We start from the raw sequence: 20,128 nt of genomic DNA, 5'->3' as shown, positions 1-20,128 counted from the left end.
AAGCACTCAAAATGACCAATAATGGTGATGGTTTGAGTCAACTGGACAAGTGGGTCATTCACTTCACTGATAAAACGCTGTTAAAACAGACGGAGGGAGTTTGTAGCATCGCTTCCAAATAATGAAAGATTATTTTGTGCCGCAGGAAGACTAAACATCACAAAAAATCTGGCACCATATTATTTTAGCAAGAAACCTTATCCGTAGGGGAAAATAACAGGTAAACAATCAAGTGAGTAAGAGAAATGGATGCATATACAAGCAATCCAAGTGCTTTAAAAGGACTACTAATAAAATTGACAAAGATCAATTTGGTATTCTTTATTGTAGAAAGTATTTTGTGTCATTAAAATGTTCATGTTTTCTTTGGGAGAGGTGTAAGTGTAGGATTGAGCTTTAAAGGAATGGCACATTGTTAAATGATAATAATTGCAATTTCTCTTCTCAGGATGTGTGCGGCTTCATTTATCACAGGTTGCTCAGGTTCAATCTTTAGTCTTCAGCCAAGTCCTCGTCAAAGTATGTACACTAGGGGCTCCACAGCAGCACAGTCGCCTGTATTTGCATAGAAGTTTGTCTAGTTGTTCTTTGAAATCTTATAATGGTTTCTAAGGCCTTTATAAGAGTTTATGTGCTCCACATATGTAGTTAATGACTCTTAATCATTGACCGAAGTGCAGGAGTTAGACCACACCTCCTCCTCCTCCTCCTCCTCCTCCTGCAACCACTCCTCCACTCTTTAACCACATCGCTAATTACCCAGAAGCCCTATTTATACAGGCTTATCCCTGCATCGCTTTTGTCTCTACTCTCCCTTGCATCTTCACCTTAACACATCACCATCTAGAGGGCGGGTCTGAATCGGCTGGGCTGATCAGCTGAGACGGTGGTCAAAATTTGGCTTTTGCATCCACCAGCGTTACAGTTTTTACACTGTATAGCGTAAAACACATACTTTGAAGGTGGCGGTACTTGGATACCAACCGCCATAAAACACCAATGAAGAAGTAGATCATCGCCATCATCGTCGTCATCATCGTCATTATCATTGTCGACATCGCCATCGTCGTCATCATCATCATCATCATCATCACATTATCAATAAATATTCGCTCATATTCCATTGTTGTGGTGTGGCCCTTGCTAGTGAAGTATCTGACTTGTAATTCTGCCTCTTTCTTTCAGATGATTTTGTCATCTGGTTTGGGTACGGTCTGTAGAGATCGTCACAACCACTTGTTTATTCTGCGTTTGTTCCATTTCTCACTTGTACCTGCTCGGACCTTGTTGTGTCGTCTAAGGAGCTATATGTCTAATGGCCTCTTCTGCTTCACCACAAGCATAACATATGCTGTAAACCCTTCATGTTCTTCTGGTGGTAGTTTATATATAACGCATAATTTTGTGCTGCATTGTAGTAGGCTCTCAGTTTTTCCTTTGAGGCCTGCACTCAATAATCCTGAGTAAATGAGACCTTTGTCTACATAATGCTCACCAGCCAGGTAAGAAAACTGACCATGCAGGGACTTTGTGTTTTACTCATGCTGCCATTATACTAGCCCAGAGAATCATTGGGTTTTCTCAAGACGTGTACAGAAAATGTGTAAAATGTTGCAGAGACATTGTATGGTTTGTGTTTGCAAATGTTTGAATGGCAGCAATAGAATTTGATTTTTAAAACATTATCCAGATGACTACATTTGAAACTTTTTCTACAATGGATCACGCCTAGAAAATGAGGGATTACACCAAATAGAAATATGGTGCTACAAATTTCACAAACTAGTGCTACTGTAGACCAATTTTACAGTCATATTGTAATCCAAATTACATTAATATTATTGTTTATTTTGTGTCACCAGAAGTCACTTAATTGGGGCACAGGAAAACAAACATTGCTCATACAGCACAATTAAACACTGATCTGTGTAAAATGTTGTCCATTAAACAGGAATAACACAAAAATATAGCCGCAAGCGGCAATGATCGGCCCTCGCCACGCCGCCGCCACGCCGCCGCCACACCGCCGCCACGCCGCAAGAGGAGGGGGCGCTAACGCGCCCCAATTGTCCTTTTATTACGCCTACTGCTGAATCTGTGACGCTGTCACATCTTCTCCCCTTTGTTTTACCATCAAAAAGCAATTTTATTTTGAATTCTTGGCAAAATGTGCGGCTTTGCCGCACAGACACCGTGACTCTTTGAATGAAAATGTGGATAACTTTTGATGGTCTTGAAGATGAGTCTCACCAAATTTCAGGTTAATAGGGCTGACGCCCTGGGAGGAGTTTGTGGAAGTCTAAAGTGTAAACATGTTCTGGCGATTTCCCCATTGGAATAACATGAAAGGTTTCGGTCATCGTTACGGCAACGCCATAACAATTATGACATGAGTCATTGACTTTTTTGATGGGGATGCTAAAATTGAGTTGTGTGTCAAATTTCATATAATTTCGCAAAACTAAACATTTAACCTCCATATAAAATCTGTAGGGGGCGCTGTGGCGCCAAATGAATGTATTTCACTTCAAGTAGGTTTAGGGCAAAGAGTTTAACAACTGATTCTAATTTGACGCAATTCGGACTTTATCTGCGCAAACGGCAGAAATTTTAAATATGGGAGATTTCTGAAATTCTAGCTACAGTTTGCGGCTTCGCCGCACAGAGACCGTGAGAGGTATCAATGTAATTTGGATAACTTTTGATGTCCCACTCCTCAGTAGCATTTTCACCAAATTTCAGCTTTTTAGGGCCAACGCCCTGGGAGGAGTTCGTAAAAGTACGACGTTTGGAAGAACTCCGAAGTCATGTTTAGCCATTTTTGAAGCAATATGGCCGACATTTGGTTGAGCGGACGGCGTTGCCGTAATAATATTTTTTACTTCTCTTGTCACCATCTACCTCTGCGCCAAATTTCATGATTCTACGATCAGATTTTTTTTGGGTCATTTCCCATCTCTCAATGCATTTTTGGTACATTTGGGGGCGCTGACGCGCCAATTTTTTTAATTTTAGAAAAGGGAAATAGCCAGAATGTAGAGAGGCACGATTTTTAGAGGCGTGCAAATTTTTGTGACTTTTCGTCAATGTTCACTGGGTGAAAAATAGGGGGGTTGGTCCCGAGAAGAAGAAGAAGAAGAAGAAGAAGAAGAAGAAAGAAAGAAAGAATAATATTCCGATGCGAAAACAATGTTTCCCATTTTTCAAATATCATAAACTATACATTTTCGGAAAGCGCTCGCGCTTTCCTACCTCATGGTGTGGGTCCCTGGTCACTGACGGGTACTTTCGATAATTTTGAGTGGGCTCCGCCCACTTTGTGTTTTTGGCCCTCTATACAGTAATAATGTTCAATTTTTGCCTTACATGCTTATATGCACGGAACATGCAAGAGATGGGGAACGTATTCGTGAGCTACTTAGGGCAAATGAGTGCTTTATATGGGGATGACGACCGCGAATGTAAAGTGCTCGTTTAGTGCGAACTTTTGCACGGGCTTCGCCCGTTTACAACGGTAATGTTCCATTTTCCTACAACTAATTAGTATGCACGGGGCGTGCATGAGTGGAGGAGTGCGTTAGTGAGTGTTTGGAAGTGGGCGAGCGCTTCGCGCTCGATTTTGTGCGCACTACGTGCGCACTTTCGCAGCCGTGCTTTGCACGGCCTTACGAGATTAATAGGCCTCTCGCCAGCTTGTGGCGCTCGGGCCTAAATATAAGACATGAATATATTTATGTATGTATTGTCTGCTATACTGCATCCCTAATGGGAACAAGCGGTAGAAAATGAATGAATGAATGTGCTATAAACTATTTTATCTGTGGGGCAAAAAGGTTTAGAAATGCATCTGATTTATTCTTGCTCAGTTCTATTTATTAAATAATATTAATTACATGAATGAATGATATGTTATCAATTAATACATTCATAATGAATTAATACATTAATAATTGTATGATTGTAATTTTTTTCAGCTTTGATCAGCCAGTTGGCTCCAAGAAAAAGTGTAGCCCCAAAGGCAGGACATTTATACGCAGTACTTTGTTTACTTTCACAAAATGTATTCATTTCCAAACTCTCATGAATAAAAAGAGAAAATTCGCTAATCAAAGTTTGGTAAAATGGCCCCAAAGACACCCACATATTGACTTTTTTGTAATTAATTCCTCGGAACAGTCCGAATGTAGCACTAAAAGGTGACTACTTCCCTAACCAGTGATGAGACCCAATTCTTTACACAGTTTCTTCTGGGCAGTTTTCCTGGACCTCAGGCTCAGGCTGATTCAAGTCTGGTACTTTGATCTTTTCAGAGTTTCTCTGAGAAAGAACATGACAACAGAAAGCAAGTTTTATCCGTCTAGGCAAGGCAAGTTTATTTGTAGAGCACAATTCGTACACAAGGTAATTCAATGTCCTTCACACAGCAGTGAAAAAATGCATTAAAATCACAAAACCTTCATTTCTATTCATTCAATTAAACAATTTTGCAGACAAGAATTGTACATTTTGTCAGCGCTTAGTGATCCACCAGATGGAAAACCACATCTATTGGACCACACTGGCAGACACTCCAGACACTGTTTCCCATATGTATTTGACATTGCCAGTATGACAGGCGTCTCCGGGACGGCACATCGCTTTTAGACTGATTCTTTCCCATGTTCGACCGTCCTTAGATGTCACCGCGCTATCTGCCTCTGCACACGTCTGTGCTGAGCATATGTATCTTTTACAACGACTCTCTCGTCGACGCCTCCACCTTACGTGTGACGCTTTTGTATCTTTAACGACGGACCTGGTCTCGTCTGCCCCCTCCATAGATTTAGCTTTCGCTAAACAAGACAAAACTCAACCAAAGTGTTTAAACTGGCTCTTGATCAGTGGGTAGGTGCGCTGGGCTCTTCCTGGACATTGCAGTGGCCTTAGTGCCGACTGACAATCTGACCAGCGTGTGTTCTACACCAGCACAATGGGCTTTTGTGTCGAGCGGAATTTTTACATGTTCAATTGTTATTGTGTCTAAGTAGTAGTTTCAGAATTTTAAAGAATTTCTCTAAAGAAAGACCTTTTAATTTAAAGACATTTAAATGTGCTTTTTTCAGGCTAACCATCACAGTAAAATCAGAAAAATATGACAAAAATTACAAATCACAAAACAGTTTAAGACAATCAAAGAAAATCATATGCACAGCTAAACAAAATTGTTTCTATTTTAGATTTTAACACTGCCAGAGTAGAAGCCTGTGTTACGAGCCCCAAGGTGGGACTGCCGTAGCAGGAATTGTAACCTGAAAATATTGTAGAAAAGCAAAAGAAAGGATGAACCGAGGTGCTGCTTTTCATGTCCAGATCACGTTTTTTAATTGTTCTTAAACAAAAATAATAATACGATGTACAATTATTGTGCAGTTGTACAATACATTGTCACATTATGTCACGCATATACTTTCCCTGCTTTAAGTGAAACATTTTCTTTTAATTCACATTTTAGATAAAACACAAATACCACTGTTCTGGTACAATAATATTAACTGGCTTACAACGTGGACATTAAACACAAAAAAAATGTACTCTCTCAAACTGTCAAAGGTTAATTTACATTACTACAAATATAAAGCATCTCAAATGTAAAGTGTGTCTTATAAACGCCTGTACAAATGCCTAAACTCTTTGTCTAAGTTACAAAAATAAAATACTTTACATATAAATGCTTATAAAGCTGAATCAAAACCATAAAACCGGACTTCCCGAAATCTCGCGATGTTTCGGCTTTGAAATCTCGCGGAATTTCGGCCGCATGTTACTTTACTGCTTATTTGAAAGTTAACTTGCAAATACAAGCCGAAATGTACCAGGCAACATCACAACAGTACAAACTACTGATGAAACCTTAAGTAATGACCTTATAGTGCTATGTGTTGGTGGTTTGCACCGTGTACCGACCTGAAAATATTGTAGAAAAGCAAAAGAAAGGATGAACCGAGGTGCTGCTTTTCATGTCCAGATCACGTTTGACGTAAACAGGAAGTTCCGCCGTCAAAACCCAATCTGGTGCAACACCTTCTGCACAAAGGTTCCGCCCCACTAATCCAACTTACAAAAATCAGGAAAGCACTTAATTTTGACACATACTATGTCTAAGTTAATGTCTTAGTATTAACCTACCAAAATAACATAAATATTTAATTACTGTAAAATACCAAATTACCAAATAATAATATAACTAAAAACAATGTGGTGACATATTTTGGGTGCACCACACCTGTCTCACATCTTCAGGAAGAATATTCTTGATTTTAGCTGCATAAAACTGAAACGCAGATTCCCCATGTTTAGTCCTGACTCTGGCTCCAGCAGGAGGACAGTCCCTGAGGTCCTCAGAGTCTGAGATGGTTCATATGGCACTAACATGTCCGGGATGTACTTTGGTGCTAGGTCATGGAGAGACTTGTACACAAGCAGAGCTGCTTTAAAGTCTATTCTCTGAGCCACAGGAGCCAGTGCAGAGACCTGAGAACAGGACTAATGTGATCATACTTCCTGGTTCTAGTCAGGACCCGAGCAGCAGCGTTCTGGATGTACTGCAGCTGTTGGTTGAAAAAAATGAATAAAATGAAAGCCTCTTCATTTGAAATTCTTATATTATTACTATCCGTTAAAAGTAAATAGTAATGAAAATGTTAATGTATAAGTGCTTCCCAGTGGTCGAGTAGTTGAGTCACAGTCAATCCTGACTTCGATAATTTACTGCATGTCTTCACCTCTCTCTCATTCTACATTTCACCCTGTCCTCTCCTGTCTAATAAAGCCGATTGGCAACAAAAATTAAAAAAAACAAAAAACAAATAAAACTTTAATATACATAAGCATTTTCTCCCTTGGAGAAAATACATCATTTTGATTGGTCCGTTTTTTCCGCCTCTGTAGTGTACTATGACAGAAATGTATCAATGTTTATGTTCTTATTTAGAAGGACTTTGTGTGAAAGAAATGTGTAACCAAGATCTGGAGGAAACCCACCCAGACACAGGAAGGAACATGCAAACTCCACACAGAAGGGCCCCGTGCCATCAATATGTGACTGTGAACAAAAGTCACTCTGCTTTTATATCAATGAAGCTTTGTACTTCACAAATAAAATACTCAGCACAGAGGCTCTGAGTCAGACTTGGGTGGGTCCTATCCTTATCTCTTGTAACAAAGAATAAAACTACTTCTATTTCATAACCCAAAGTTCGGAAATGGATCATTGTTATTATCAATATATATTTTCCACAACAGTAAAGTAATTTTACAGGAATAGGTACAGAAACCTTTGTCAATTACAGTTACCTATTGCAAAAGCAATCTACAGTAATATACTGTTCACTTTGTTGTAAAGTATTGTGAAAAATACAGAAAACCTTGGGGTGTCCAAACTTCTGCTCCTTTTCTGAGCTGATGTAATGCTCACACAAGTGCTTATAGAAACAGAATCATAAAAGGCTTTATTGCCATTGTCAGTAAACACAATTCACAATCTAGGATCTTTCTTTATCGGACTGTTTTGTGCAGCATTTCCATCCTACAAACTACAAGCAGCTCAGAAACACAATTGTATGGCCAAAGTCTTACCCAGGAAGGCAATACTGGTCAAAGAACAGCCGTGTCTTCAGATTGGTCCGAGAATATAGAATTTTAACTCACAACTAACCACAAAATGAGAAGATACACATGTTTAGTTTGCAAAAATATGTAGAAACTATAGGACACTCACATGTGATAGACATGGTGTTATGCTACTGTCAAAACAGACAAATAAAAATGTATTTACTCATATTTCTTTCATCGATGTTCACAGGTGTGGTGTGCATTTCCCAGTCGGTCAAGATTCCTCGAGAACCAAAGTCTACAGAGTTCGACAAGGTTATCCGCCGACTCCGCGAAAATCCCAACGCACGGGTGGTGATCATATTTGCCAATGAAGATGACATTAGGTAAGGCTACAGCTTTGAAATATCTCTTTGATGATATAAACTTCATCGCTGCAGTTGGCAGAGGATGCAGCCAGCCTTCCCATGTGATGAGCACTGCAACAAAATCAAAGTGGTGAGGTTATAGGATCCGGTGTAACCTTATCCTTGTGAAACATCTGTTCCCTCACACTTCGCAGGCGGCTTCTCCAGGCAGCAAAAAAGGCCAACCAGACAGGACATTTCATCTGGGTGGGCTCCGACAGCTGGGGCTCCAAGATCTCCCCAGTCCTGCACCAGGAGGAGATGGCAGAGGGGGCAGTCACCATCTTGCCTAAGCGCCAATCAATCAAAGGTACAGAGAACACAGTAAATCACAGGGAATTCAAGAGAGTATGTGAGGCCTTTATGAGAACATTTTAGCAATGTGTTTTATGTATAATAAGCGTAGCAATGTTGAGCAGCAGGCCTCTGGGGGTGGAGAGAAGAGCTACAAACCCTCAAGTTTGCTAGTTCAATCACAACTTTGAACAGTTCAACAGCTTCAAAGAAATAGAGCCCCAAACCCTGGAAAAAAATATAAAAAAGAAAACCAATTTGATTGATGGGATTTGCTGTGGCTTTCCTAAGATCATTTTCAGTTTTAAAAAGGTTGATGTTTTGACTCTTTTAATGGAACAACACAACTAGAAAACTGATCATACTCTATCTACCACTTTATTTATTTAAAATAATCCACATCTAGCTTGTCACCTTTGACAAAAACAAACTCTTTAAACATTCTCAACTTCACTTTGATCAAAATGTTGTATACATTTAGCTTGAATCTGGTAACCAAGTGAAGGAATGATTGACAAATATTTCCATGTGCAGGCTTTGATCGCTACTTCATCAGTCGAACTCTGGAGAACAATAGAAGGAACATATGGTTTGCAGAATTTTGGGAGAACAACTTCAGCTGCAAACTCAGCCGTCACGCTGTGAAGAAAGGCTCTGGACTGAAGAAATGCACAAGTAAGAGATTGCCTTTTGAGAACAGGGCATTTAGTGTTCTCTTTGTTCAAACTTTTAAAACAACAACATTCTTTAGGATGCCTTAGAGAGGTGACATATTTTTTTGAGTGTGTTTCGACAACGATGCCCACCTCGTCTTGAGCATGAGCTATATTTTGCACACTGAGAATCACAGTTCATCTCACAGCTTTTCTTGGCCGCCGCTAGATTTATGCTGAGTCTGGCATGTTCCAGCACTGGGCCAAAACAAGTGAGTGGTGAAGCCGAGCTGCAGGGATAAAAAGCTCCAGGCTCCCTGTTATACAATGAGCTGTGCAGTTTGTCTTTAGGGGAAAAACAGCACTTTACGTTAAGATTTAACTATTCAAATGTAGAACATATTCCGTATTTAAATGATTAGAGTCAAACAAGTTTTATCTAGGTGTCCACACAAGTATTACCGTACTTCTCTGCCAAATTGGTTCTTAAGGATGTATAAAGGTCTGCTGCAAGTTTCAGTTAAAAGGACAAAACTATATCTTATCTTATCCTGTGCCCATGCATTGAATTTGATGAAGCCAATTAGTTTAATAACTTTAAACTTATCTGGTCAGTTGTCAGCACCTACATGTCCCTAGAGATGTTTGTAACTTGAAAGGAATATTCCACAGTATGACATTAAAAGTGGAATATATTAACTTTTTGAAATCCTACAAACTGAACTTAAGACTTTAACACAAAGGAACTGAACTTTTGCTGGAAACCTTTTTGTTGTTTTGAATATTTGTTTATATTGTTGTTTATTTATATTAATACAATTTATACAATTTATAATGTAACGTCCTTCTGTGTTATTACTTTTTTCATTCCCCACAAGCTCCTGTGGCCGGACTTAGTAACTTATGACATTCACATGTGTTTTATACTCCTTGCTCATACTCAGCCTTATAAATACTAATAAATGCTCATACTCATACTTAATAAATAAGCTCTCAAATTAGTGTTACAGTCTACCTTGATAAGCATGCATTGTTACTGTCAATGGGTGCGCTTCTTCAGAGATCTGACCAGTAAGCAGGTGATGGACCGTCCTCCAAAAAAGTGAAATGTAGTGCACCTTTCATTTGAATACAGCGGACGATCTCTTTCATTTTGATGATTAAAACTGTCATGGGTTTAAGGTTAGATGCACTGCTGGAGACCAGTTCTCAATTTTACCATTCAAAAACATTAATAGCATGAGCATGTATTCACAGAGGACACTCTCTCCACTTCCTGTGCAAACCAATAGAACACCTTCTGCACTGCTGGGAGAAAATTGGCTCCCAGCTTAAATGTTCTCCCAGCTTAAAAGTAGAAGCTCATTCACAGGGGCTAAAGATAGAGCATTTAATTCACATGTGCAAATGAGATTTGTGTCTGAGCGCACATCTGCAAATAAAACTACTGGTAGTTTAAAATGTATTAGTTGCTCTACGTTAGTTGTTGTTTACATTTAGGAACACACTTCATGCATTAATCTAAAATGAAAACTAAATAGAAAATATCAAACTAAATATCAAAAAATTGTTTAGTTTTCAAAAGGAAATGTCTTGCAATCAAAGAAAAATATCATAGCAAATGTATAACGACCTCATTATTTTACAAAAGAAAAATCTGTAATCTTGGAAGCATCACTGGCCGGTGACCCTCCTGGGGCTGTTCTGGTAGTTGTTTACCGTTCTCTAACTGTTCCCACAAATGAACGGAAGCCATATTATGCACACAATCTTTTTATTAGTATTATTTGGTTTATTTGGATGGAACAGTGCATGTTAATGAACATGCCATGCATTCTGTAGTCAATATTGAAGCAACTTTCTGGCCTTTGATGAATTATTAGTAATTATTAGCATTAATTTAGGTATGCAACGATTCTATCATAATAGTAATAGTAATAATAATATTATTATTATTAATAAAAATAATACATTTGTTTCGCGTTTCTAGATGCTCAACATCACTTCTTGTATTATTCATTCACCTGATGGTAGTAAACTACCATTGTAGCCACAGCTGTCTTGGGGCAGACTGGGCACACTCCACATTCATACTAGGCAAGGTGGGTGCAGTGTCTTACCAAACGACACAATGACAGTTTGCAATAGTGCCACTGTGGCCCCTGCTTTTCCAGCAGTCTCACATCCAAATACTACACTGCCTGTCCAAAATTAAAATCACCACAGAAAAAAAACATCTTTGGTCAGTTTAGCTTTGATTGCAGTGGTACATCTCATGTAGGGTCTTGCCCTGATAAATGTATCTTTGGTAAATTAGCCATATGCTAACCGAACGGACGACACATTTGACACATAGAAATCGATTTAGGAAGTGAGTGATGACCTGGAGGTGGAGCATGTTTACTAATGAAGTGTATATCGAAGAACGTCAACCTATATTGAAAGATTTATATGTGTTAAAATCCCAACGCCCCGATGCCGTGATTTGTCATCTTACAAATCAGGTTCCTGCAGAACGTCACTGGATGAGGGATTTGTATATTTATTTGTAATCAAATAAACCATTCTGAATGATCAGTATTTAAATCAAAAACATAATTCAAAAACGTTTTATACATATTTTGCCTATTGTCCTGAAAAATGAATTCAATTGGTAAACATTTACATATATAGCACTTTTTTACCTTCAAGCTATTCAAAGTGACGTGTCATTTTAGTGATATTGAAATTGGACAGAAAAACAAGTAAATCTGCATTGCTTTGCAAAAAAGTTGGGGAATTATTAGGTAAATCATACAGTTTATGTTTTTAAAGTTGAAAGCCTTGTTTTCAGATCTAATACGTCACAATGAGAAATGAGAGATCGCTGTGTGTACATAGAGAATATTATACTAAGTCCCTGAGCTGTGATGGCTTTAAGGTTTCCTGCTGCTGGAGTAAATTGATAAGGGCACAAAATAATACCTTTGGAAAAGCACAAGATTAGTGTGCATCTAATGTATCGAATAATGTGTGGGTAGAAGGATTATGTTGTCTTTTTCAGATTATTTAAGTTATAAAATCAGATGATAGGGAAATTGCACTACTTTGCCAAGGACACCTCCAGCTCAGTCCTTGTTACACTATCTGGCCTTCATCAGCAGTGGATATAATAGTCCCTAAAATGAATGCATGGCCAGGTTTGAATGGTCACCACTACTACCATACTTGGGCTACTTCAATTCTTCCTACAACAGCAGCATAAAAAACCGAGATGATAAGTACTTTTGTGTGTAAAAGTACTGCATGTGTGTAAAAGTACTACATATTTGTGAAAGTACTACGTGTGTAAGTACCAATTTGTTGAATTCTGAATGTTTTGAAAGTGTTTGGAAGTGTGGAAGGGTTAACATTTGGTGAAAAACTGAACTGTGTTCAATGCCCCATTCATTTCAATGGGGAAAAAGTACTTATGTAAATACTACAAAAAGTATAAGTAGTACAAATGTCAAAAGTAATAGCAGTAATGAGACAGTGAAAACGATCTTAATGAGGTATAACTTGTTGAAATCGGTGAAAGTGTTCAGTAGTTGAAACGCGCCGAAGGTCGAAAATACTGATACTTTTGCAAATACTGCAAAAAGTACAAGTAGTACCAATGTCAAAAGTAATAGCACACCTAATACTGTGAAAGCGATCGTAATGAGGTATAACTTGTTGAAATCGGTTAAAGTGTTAAGGAGTTGAAACGCGCCATGGTATAGTGTCTGCGTGACATCACGCAGACACTCAATGACTATAGGGATATAATTGCCACATTTAGCAAAAGAAGCACTTTAATTTATTCAATTTTTTCAAATCAAGATACTAATATTTCAAGCAATTGCACTCTTATTCAAAATGCAATGCTGCTTTTTCCTTTTTAGTTTTTTATGATTTTCTGGCCCAAAGGCTTATTTGGACAGGACAGCTGAAGAGTGACATGTGGAGAGAGATACCAAGGTGTCAAGAACCGCTCATGTAATAGAAAGTTGTACAATTTATGTTTAAGTTTCTGTGAGTGTAATACATCCTTTGCTTTATTCCATGCATCTCCGTAATTGATCCACACCATTCATGTTGATGGAGGGAGAGTCTTGACTGTTTGTGTGAGGTCGCAGAGTGACATTTGGCACTGCTCTCTCCGCTGGTGTTGAGTCGATGCCGGGGGTGTCTGTCTGAGGACCACATGGGGCAGAAGCCTTGTCCTGAGAGGGCGAGCCTGCTCCAGCTGATCAAAGCACACCCTCAAATGCAGTGACTGGGAGAGGAGCCAGATTCTTCTTTTTATGCGTGGGTGAAGGAGATGTAAAACTGATATTGATTAATGTGGAGAGCAGATACACTGTAACATACAGCGGGGCCTCTTCTCCAAGCTTCTCCGTTTTCTGCTTATTAATGTTTTAGAGAATGGAGATTGGGGACTTTTTTCCATTGGAGATTTAACATTCAAGTGATTTGTCTGCAGAATTAGATGAGTCAGGCTAAAATAGCAGAGTGTGGTATTTGTGCCAGACCTGCAAGCATGGATGGTTGGGGAAGTGTCTGAAGGGGCAGAAAAGAAACCAAATCAAAATGCAAATCACGGCATGCAATACTGGAGGAAGCTGTGGTGTTTTACAAAAGGCCAAAAAGGAAAAGAGTTTGAACATACTGTAGGCTAGCCACCAGTATATATAATTAGTGTTATCTTAATTTGAAAAACACATAATTTTAGTAATCTGATTTTAACGATGCGTACTTACATTTCACCAGTTAAAAAATATGATTACATTTGGCCCTTGGGAATCTGGTTATTGTTAAGTATTTGATATGATATATTGGACATTAGTGTGTGAAGATTTTAACTGGAGGAGTATTATGTATTTGTTTTGTTTTTTTAAATGCACTTAACTTGACAACTTGGCTGCTGTCGGAATAATGTGTTAAGAAGCACAAAGAACAATAGAAATTTAAATAAATTGTGACACACCTGATTAGATCTAAATCAGTACACTTGTCAAACCAAACCATTAAATATAATATAATATATATTAAAGATTCATTGAATCTGTTAATTAAAACATTTTACAGATATGTGTACCTCTAAAACGACGACACCTCACACATGCTTTTCCAAGCGCTAACCCTTTTTATAGCCCACACTCTTTTCCTCGCCATCTCCTCATTTAGAGACTGACCCAGTTGGTTGTTTCGGGCAGCGTTCCACTGTTTAGTCGATTTTTGTGTCCTCCTGCTATTCGGCCTGCAGTAAAATGTATGTGTGTAATGCTCCTATCCATCAACTTTGATTAATTACAAGCAATACTCCCCCCTAAGGATGCACATAATGAGCGAATGGCACTTTCATACACTTTTAGTTGTCATGAAAACAGAAGTCACCAGATGTTACGGTCCTTATGATGCTTGTAGTCTTGCAAGATTATTCATCTTACAGCTTATACTCGCCACAAAAGTGAAACATTTAAAAGTGCAGCATTACACAGTAAATCAGTGCCCCACTTTTTGGTCTGACTTTAAACAAGCAGTCAAAACGCTTTAGCATTAAAAGGAGGAAATACTACCCCGCGGCTATAGTGAAGGTCAAAGGTTGAAGCCCACACACATCACAAAAATGTCGTGTGTGACGCTCCACTGTGAAAGACACCCACCACTTTGCTACTGCTTTGCTTAATCGCAATAGATTTTTCTAAACTGAAATGGCAGCCTTGAAAATGTGTGAAAGTGAGCCAAAATGCCAATGAAGACACAGCAACGCAAATGGTCTTCTGGAAAAAAGAAAAGAAAAGAATAGACAATAAAGTTAGTGTGGGTGGTTTGCCAAAAGCGTAAAACAACATCTCTCCTAAACGCCTACTGTGGCTCGCAGGGTTCCTCATGGCAACCGCAAAGTGCCCCAACCACAGCAATCTGCGTCCAATCTCAGCCCCATGGCCCTTAATTACTGAGTCATAACCTCCAACAATAATTCATGCATCTGAAGATCTCTGCGGATAATCGGAGACATTAAATGCCTGTGGTCTGCGATGAGAACGAGGGGAGAAGAGTGAAAGATGGCAGACAGAAGGAGATCGGGGCTGATTGCGGGCTATGGGCACTCTCTCAGATTGAAGTGGCTCTTGAAAATTGCTTGAACCTTAAAGAGGACAGATGTTGCATGATAAATGGCCATCCGTCTGAAATGACTAGGATTGGACCAATAGTGCCCATAGTGATTCACCGGGCTGGTGGATAGAATGAACAGGAGCATTTCTTGATGTTCAAATGTATTTAATCTAATGCTTCACCTGAATTGCATATCATAATGTGTAATTTTGAAGATTAAAAGGGGCGGTATTCTATCAAGTAATAAAGTAAAACCGGTTTGGCCCCCATACAGATATATTATAAAAGCGGGTCAAAATGAGACCACAGCACTTTTTCTGTGTCTTCTCCTCGAAGCAGGAAGTGTGCTGTTAGCATGCTAATGTTAATGTTAAGCGTTACTGTGACGAGCGAGCAACTAATAACATCGACAGTACATAACATTGATAAACTTATAATTGGTAAAATTATCAAAAAATAATGATTCCTCACATTAATCAGTCAGGTTTTATTTTTTAAAGTTATCAATATTAATTTCCTGTGGCTGTGGATCCCTCAATTAAAAAGATCCAAACATGTCATTGAAGATTGGACATGACCTTGCTCATCTGTACAAACTACCTTTTCATTGGATGATACAGTTTATAACAGATGACACCGACATGTCACATTCACTTTTATTATCCAAGTCCGCTCTAAACTGTGCAACAAATGTGCTCCTGACACAGGTAATGGAACAGACAAGCCTATATTCAGACACTCATTAATCTTAAACTCAGCAGGTCGTCGCTCACTGTAGCTAATAACCTGTTAAGCGTAATTGATATTCATTTGGTAGATATATAGATAAAGCTCTATCATTGCTTTTCTCATTCAGATTCAAGCGTACCTGACTTCTTATTTTTTTTTTTTTACAATTTGCAAGACAGGGTAGAGTTATTTTTCTATTTACAATTAAAATAATGAAAAATTCAAATTCAAATAAGGAATAAAGAAACATCCGGTAATTCCTCTAACATGGACAGTGACTAAGGGATTTTAGAGGGAAAGGAGTTGTGAAACGTCACTAATCAAAATCTATACCACTGTTGACAAAGAGACTCAAAGGACAAATTCATGTGTTTGAGGAACAGAGAATAGTTTGGATTTTTAACTGATGAGATTTCCCTCTGGAGAAACCCATGCACTTCACATATTGGAATTGATCTTCTCCTCTGCAACCATCCAGATATATACCATTCTAGCTAATTGCACCCAGCCCATTCTGAACATTAAGAATAAGACTTACTCAGGGGCCGTTCATTTTCCCTCTATACCTTTTGGACTCAAGCCACTTGTCCATTTACATCTTGTTCCAAAGTTATTCATAGACAGCCTGAACATACTTTTAAGTGCAGGATGTAAAAGGAAAAGTACAATACAAACACAGGTATTAGTTCGAACGACTAGTGCTCTATCTTCGCATCAGAAAGTTTGGTTACCACAGTTCTTTAAATGCATCTTTATCACCACTGTACTTGACATAGGTAAACGCCACTAGAGAAAATGTACAAGTGAATCATTCTTCATCATTGGGTCTTACTTGTCACGAACGGCAGAACGGAGCCAATTATGGATCGGGAGACAGGCGAAGAATTAAACCCTTCTTCCCCTTCGTCTTTAACCCTTCGGGTCCGGAGCTTTTTTGGCCGTTTTTGGGTACCTTCAATTTTGCCCTGATAAACTACATCTTTTTTTTACCAGACCAATGTTGGGTATCTTTTTTTTTCCAGCACAACCTCACCTATATGATCAGTTAGTTTTTCACTTTGACATACTATTTCAACATAACTGGACCTAAACACACACATAAAACACAAAGTCTGTCTAGAAAAAATGTTTTTTTCCATTGTAAAACCCTCAAACATGCTCAACCAAGCATTTAAAAAGGTTCAAACTGAACCACAAGGTGCAACTATGAACATATAAAAGTATTCTTGTGATATATACAAGCAATAAACCACTATTTACAATAAGTAGTTATATCCTCAGGCGTTTTTCTATTTGTGCTACTTCTCAAAACAGTCTGTCCAAAATGACAGAGCCACATCACAGGCCTTGAACTTCCATGTGAGTGACGTTCAGAAGGAACTCTAAACCAGGTCCTACCCAGGTGTAAACCAGGTCTAAACTTGAACATGAAATGTGCCCCTCATTTTGCTTCACAACAACTATATTACTGACAATGAAATACTAAAACTCTCCAAAACTACTCAACAGCACGATTCCTCTCGTTCGTTCTTCAACTATTTGTCATGTGACCAATGTTTACATCCCTTGTGTGCATCCTGAACATCCGTGTTAGCAAAAGCTAATGTCTTTTTCCGTTTCGTTTTATCACAAAAGACGACAAAGTTATAAGAAATGCCACGCGCGCAGAAGAGAGCGCATATTTTTAATGGAATTGAAATGATCATAACTCTGGTTTTAATGGATGATTCGCATTTAAAAAAAAAAAAAAAAAAAAAAAAAAAAAACTACTCAGACGTAGCGTCAGGTATCCGCTTCCGCATGACGTCGACGGCAGCCGTCTACGTCACCGAGTTTTCATGCTGCGCGGTCCTAAAGCCGACTGTTTCAAAACGCACCGGTGCGGGCGTCGACCCCGAAGGGTTAATCCAAAAATAAGACAGAAAAATACAAAATCTTCATGCAAAGGTCAGGAATCAGTCAAAAAGTCCAAACAGAGGATCAGAAAAAAACACTAGAATGCTGGGGCTATAACAGACAAACTCGCAAAACAAAAAGAAACACACACACTAATATACTACACCCAGTGATTAGAAATGAGGTACAGCTGTGAGTAAGCAGAGAGACAAAAGGGGCAGTAACCAGAGGAAGAACAAGAAGGGAGGAGGGAAACAAAGAGGAGCAGAGGAAAAAGACAAAAAAACTTCTAACACCAAAACAGATCATGACAGTACCCCTCCTTCATGGGACGGCTCCTGACGGACCAGGCTTGTTCGTGTTACTGGAGTGAAAGTCACTGACTAAAGTCCTGTCCAGAATACTGGAAGTTGGCACCCATGAGCGTTCCTCAGGACCATACCCCTCCCACTCAACCAAGTACTGAAATCCCCTCCCCTTCTTTCTGCAATCCAAGAGTCTCTTCACTGAGTAGATCTCTCCATCCGTCATCCGGGGTGGGGGAGGGGCCTTAGAGGATGGAACCAATGTGCTCTCCTTTACGGGTTTGACCTGGCTGACATGGAAGGATGTATACGCATCCTTCTGGGAAGCCACAGGCGGAGGGACACAGGGTTAAGGGTCTTAGCGACAGGGAATGGACCAATGAAACGGGGTGCCAGCGTGCGAGATAGGCGTTTGAAGCGGAGGTACCGGGTCGACAGCCAGACTCTTTGTCCAGAATGGTAGGTTGGATTCTTAGAGCGATGACGATCAGCATATACCTTCAGTCGAGCAGCTGCTCTGAGAAGGCTTGATCCAGCCTTAATCCAACCTCGACGGCATCTCCGCACTAGAGCTGATGCGGCTGGGACCCGGACCACTGACTCCAGAGCAGGGAACAGTGGGGGCTGAAAACCACAAACACAATGGAAGGGTGAGAGTCCTGTGGATGATGAGGGTAGTGAATTGTGCACATACTCCACCCAAATCAATTGTTCAGACCAAGTTGCTGGGGTACGAGAACACAGACACCTAAGGCTAGTCTCCAGCACCTGATTCAGGCGTTCGGTCTGTCCATTAGATTGCGGATGGTAACCGGACGACAATGAAGCATCAGCGCCTATCAACACACAAAACTCTCCAGAACTGGGACATTAACTGGGGCCCCCGATCATACACAATGTCTTTAGGCAGTCCGTGGAGTCGGAAAACGTGTTGAAGCATGACCTCCGCGTCTCCTTGGCCGAAGGTAGCTTGCGAAGGGAAACAAAATGTACCATCTTGGAGAATCTATCCACAATTGTGAGAATGGTGGTGTTACCTCTTGAGTCTGGCAAACCTGTGACGAAATCCAGAGCTATGTGTGACCAAGGACGTGACGGGGTCGACAGAGGATGCAACAACCCGGACGACTGTCGATTTCCAGATTTGGCAGTAGCGCAGACTGGGCATGCAATGACGTATTCTCGGGAGTCCTTAGCCAATGTTGGCCACCAGAATCCCTGTCGGACGGAAAAAATGGTGCGAGCCACTCCCGGATGAACTGCAAGCCGGGAGGCGTGGCACCACTCCAGGACACGGGATCTGAGACTCAAGGGCACAAAAAGACGGTTGGGTGGACAATTGTCGGGTACCTCACTCGGGAGCACAGTGGATTTCACCTCCTCCTCCACAGGCCACGTCACAGCTCTCACGAAGCAGCTTGCAGGTAGAACATTGTCATTAGCCTCTTGTGATACTTCCCGTTCATATATTCTGGAAAGGGCATCCGGCTTGGCATTCTTAGCGCCTGGACGATAAGTTAGAACAAAGTTAAAACGATTAAAGAAAAGACTCCACCTAGCCTGTCTCGGGTTTAGACGTTTCGCGTCTCGTAGATACTCCAGGTTCTTGTGGTCTGTCCAGATGAAAAATGGAACCGGGGTGCCCTCCAACCAGTGCCTCCACTCCTCGAGTGCTAACTTAATAGCCAACAGCTCCTTGTCACCAATACTATAGTTGGACTCTGCCTGAGTCAGCCTTCTAGAAAAAAAAAAGCACAAGGGTGTAGTGAGTTATCTCTGTCTGACCTCTGTGAGAGTATGGCTCCCACACCAAAGTCCGAGGCATCCACCTCTACCACAAACTGGCTGGAGGGATCGGGCTGAACCAGAATAGGTGCTTGGCAGAAGGCTTCCTTAAGGCTACTGAAGGCTCTGTCCTCGGTAGGCGTCCAGGTGAATGCTTGTTTAGCGGAAGTGATGCGATGCAGAGGGGCGGCCACAGTGCTGTAACGGTGGATGAATTTCTGATAAAAGTTGGCAAAGCCCAAAAAGCTCTGCAACTTCTTCCTGGACGTAGGTGTGGGCCACTCTGCTACCGCCTAAATCTTGCTAGGATCCATCTCAATTTGTCCAGGCGAAATGACATAACCCA

At 40.1% G+C, this 20,128-nt stretch overlaps 1 protein-coding gene across 1 annotated transcript in view; it reads left to right on the top strand.

Moving 5' to 3' along the window:
• The window catches only part of LOC140365747 (metabotropic glutamate receptor 4-like), a 196,163-nt gene that overhangs the window by 158,704 nt on the left and 17,331 nt on the right, over positions 1 to 20,128 (top strand). The window contains exons 4-6 of the mRNA XM_072452308.1: positions 7,841 to 7,976; positions 8,153 to 8,307; positions 8,826 to 8,966. Of these exons, the coding sequence (XP_072308409.1) occupies positions 7,841 to 7,976; positions 8,153 to 8,307; positions 8,826 to 8,966 (432 nt within the window). The remainder of the gene's footprint in view (positions 1 to 7,840; positions 7,977 to 8,152; positions 8,308 to 8,825; positions 8,967 to 20,128) is intronic.

The sequence above is a fragment of the Eucyclogobius newberryi genome, unplaced genomic scaffold, assembly GCF_026437365.1.
Source record: "Eucyclogobius newberryi isolate DKJ021-1_F unplaced genomic scaffold, fEucNew1.0.hap1 SCAF_19, whole genome shotgun sequence".
NCBI lineage: Eukaryota > Metazoa > Chordata > Actinopteri > Gobiiformes > Gobiidae > Eucyclogobius > Eucyclogobius newberryi.
This window is presented reverse-complemented; position numbering and strand designations above follow the sequence as displayed.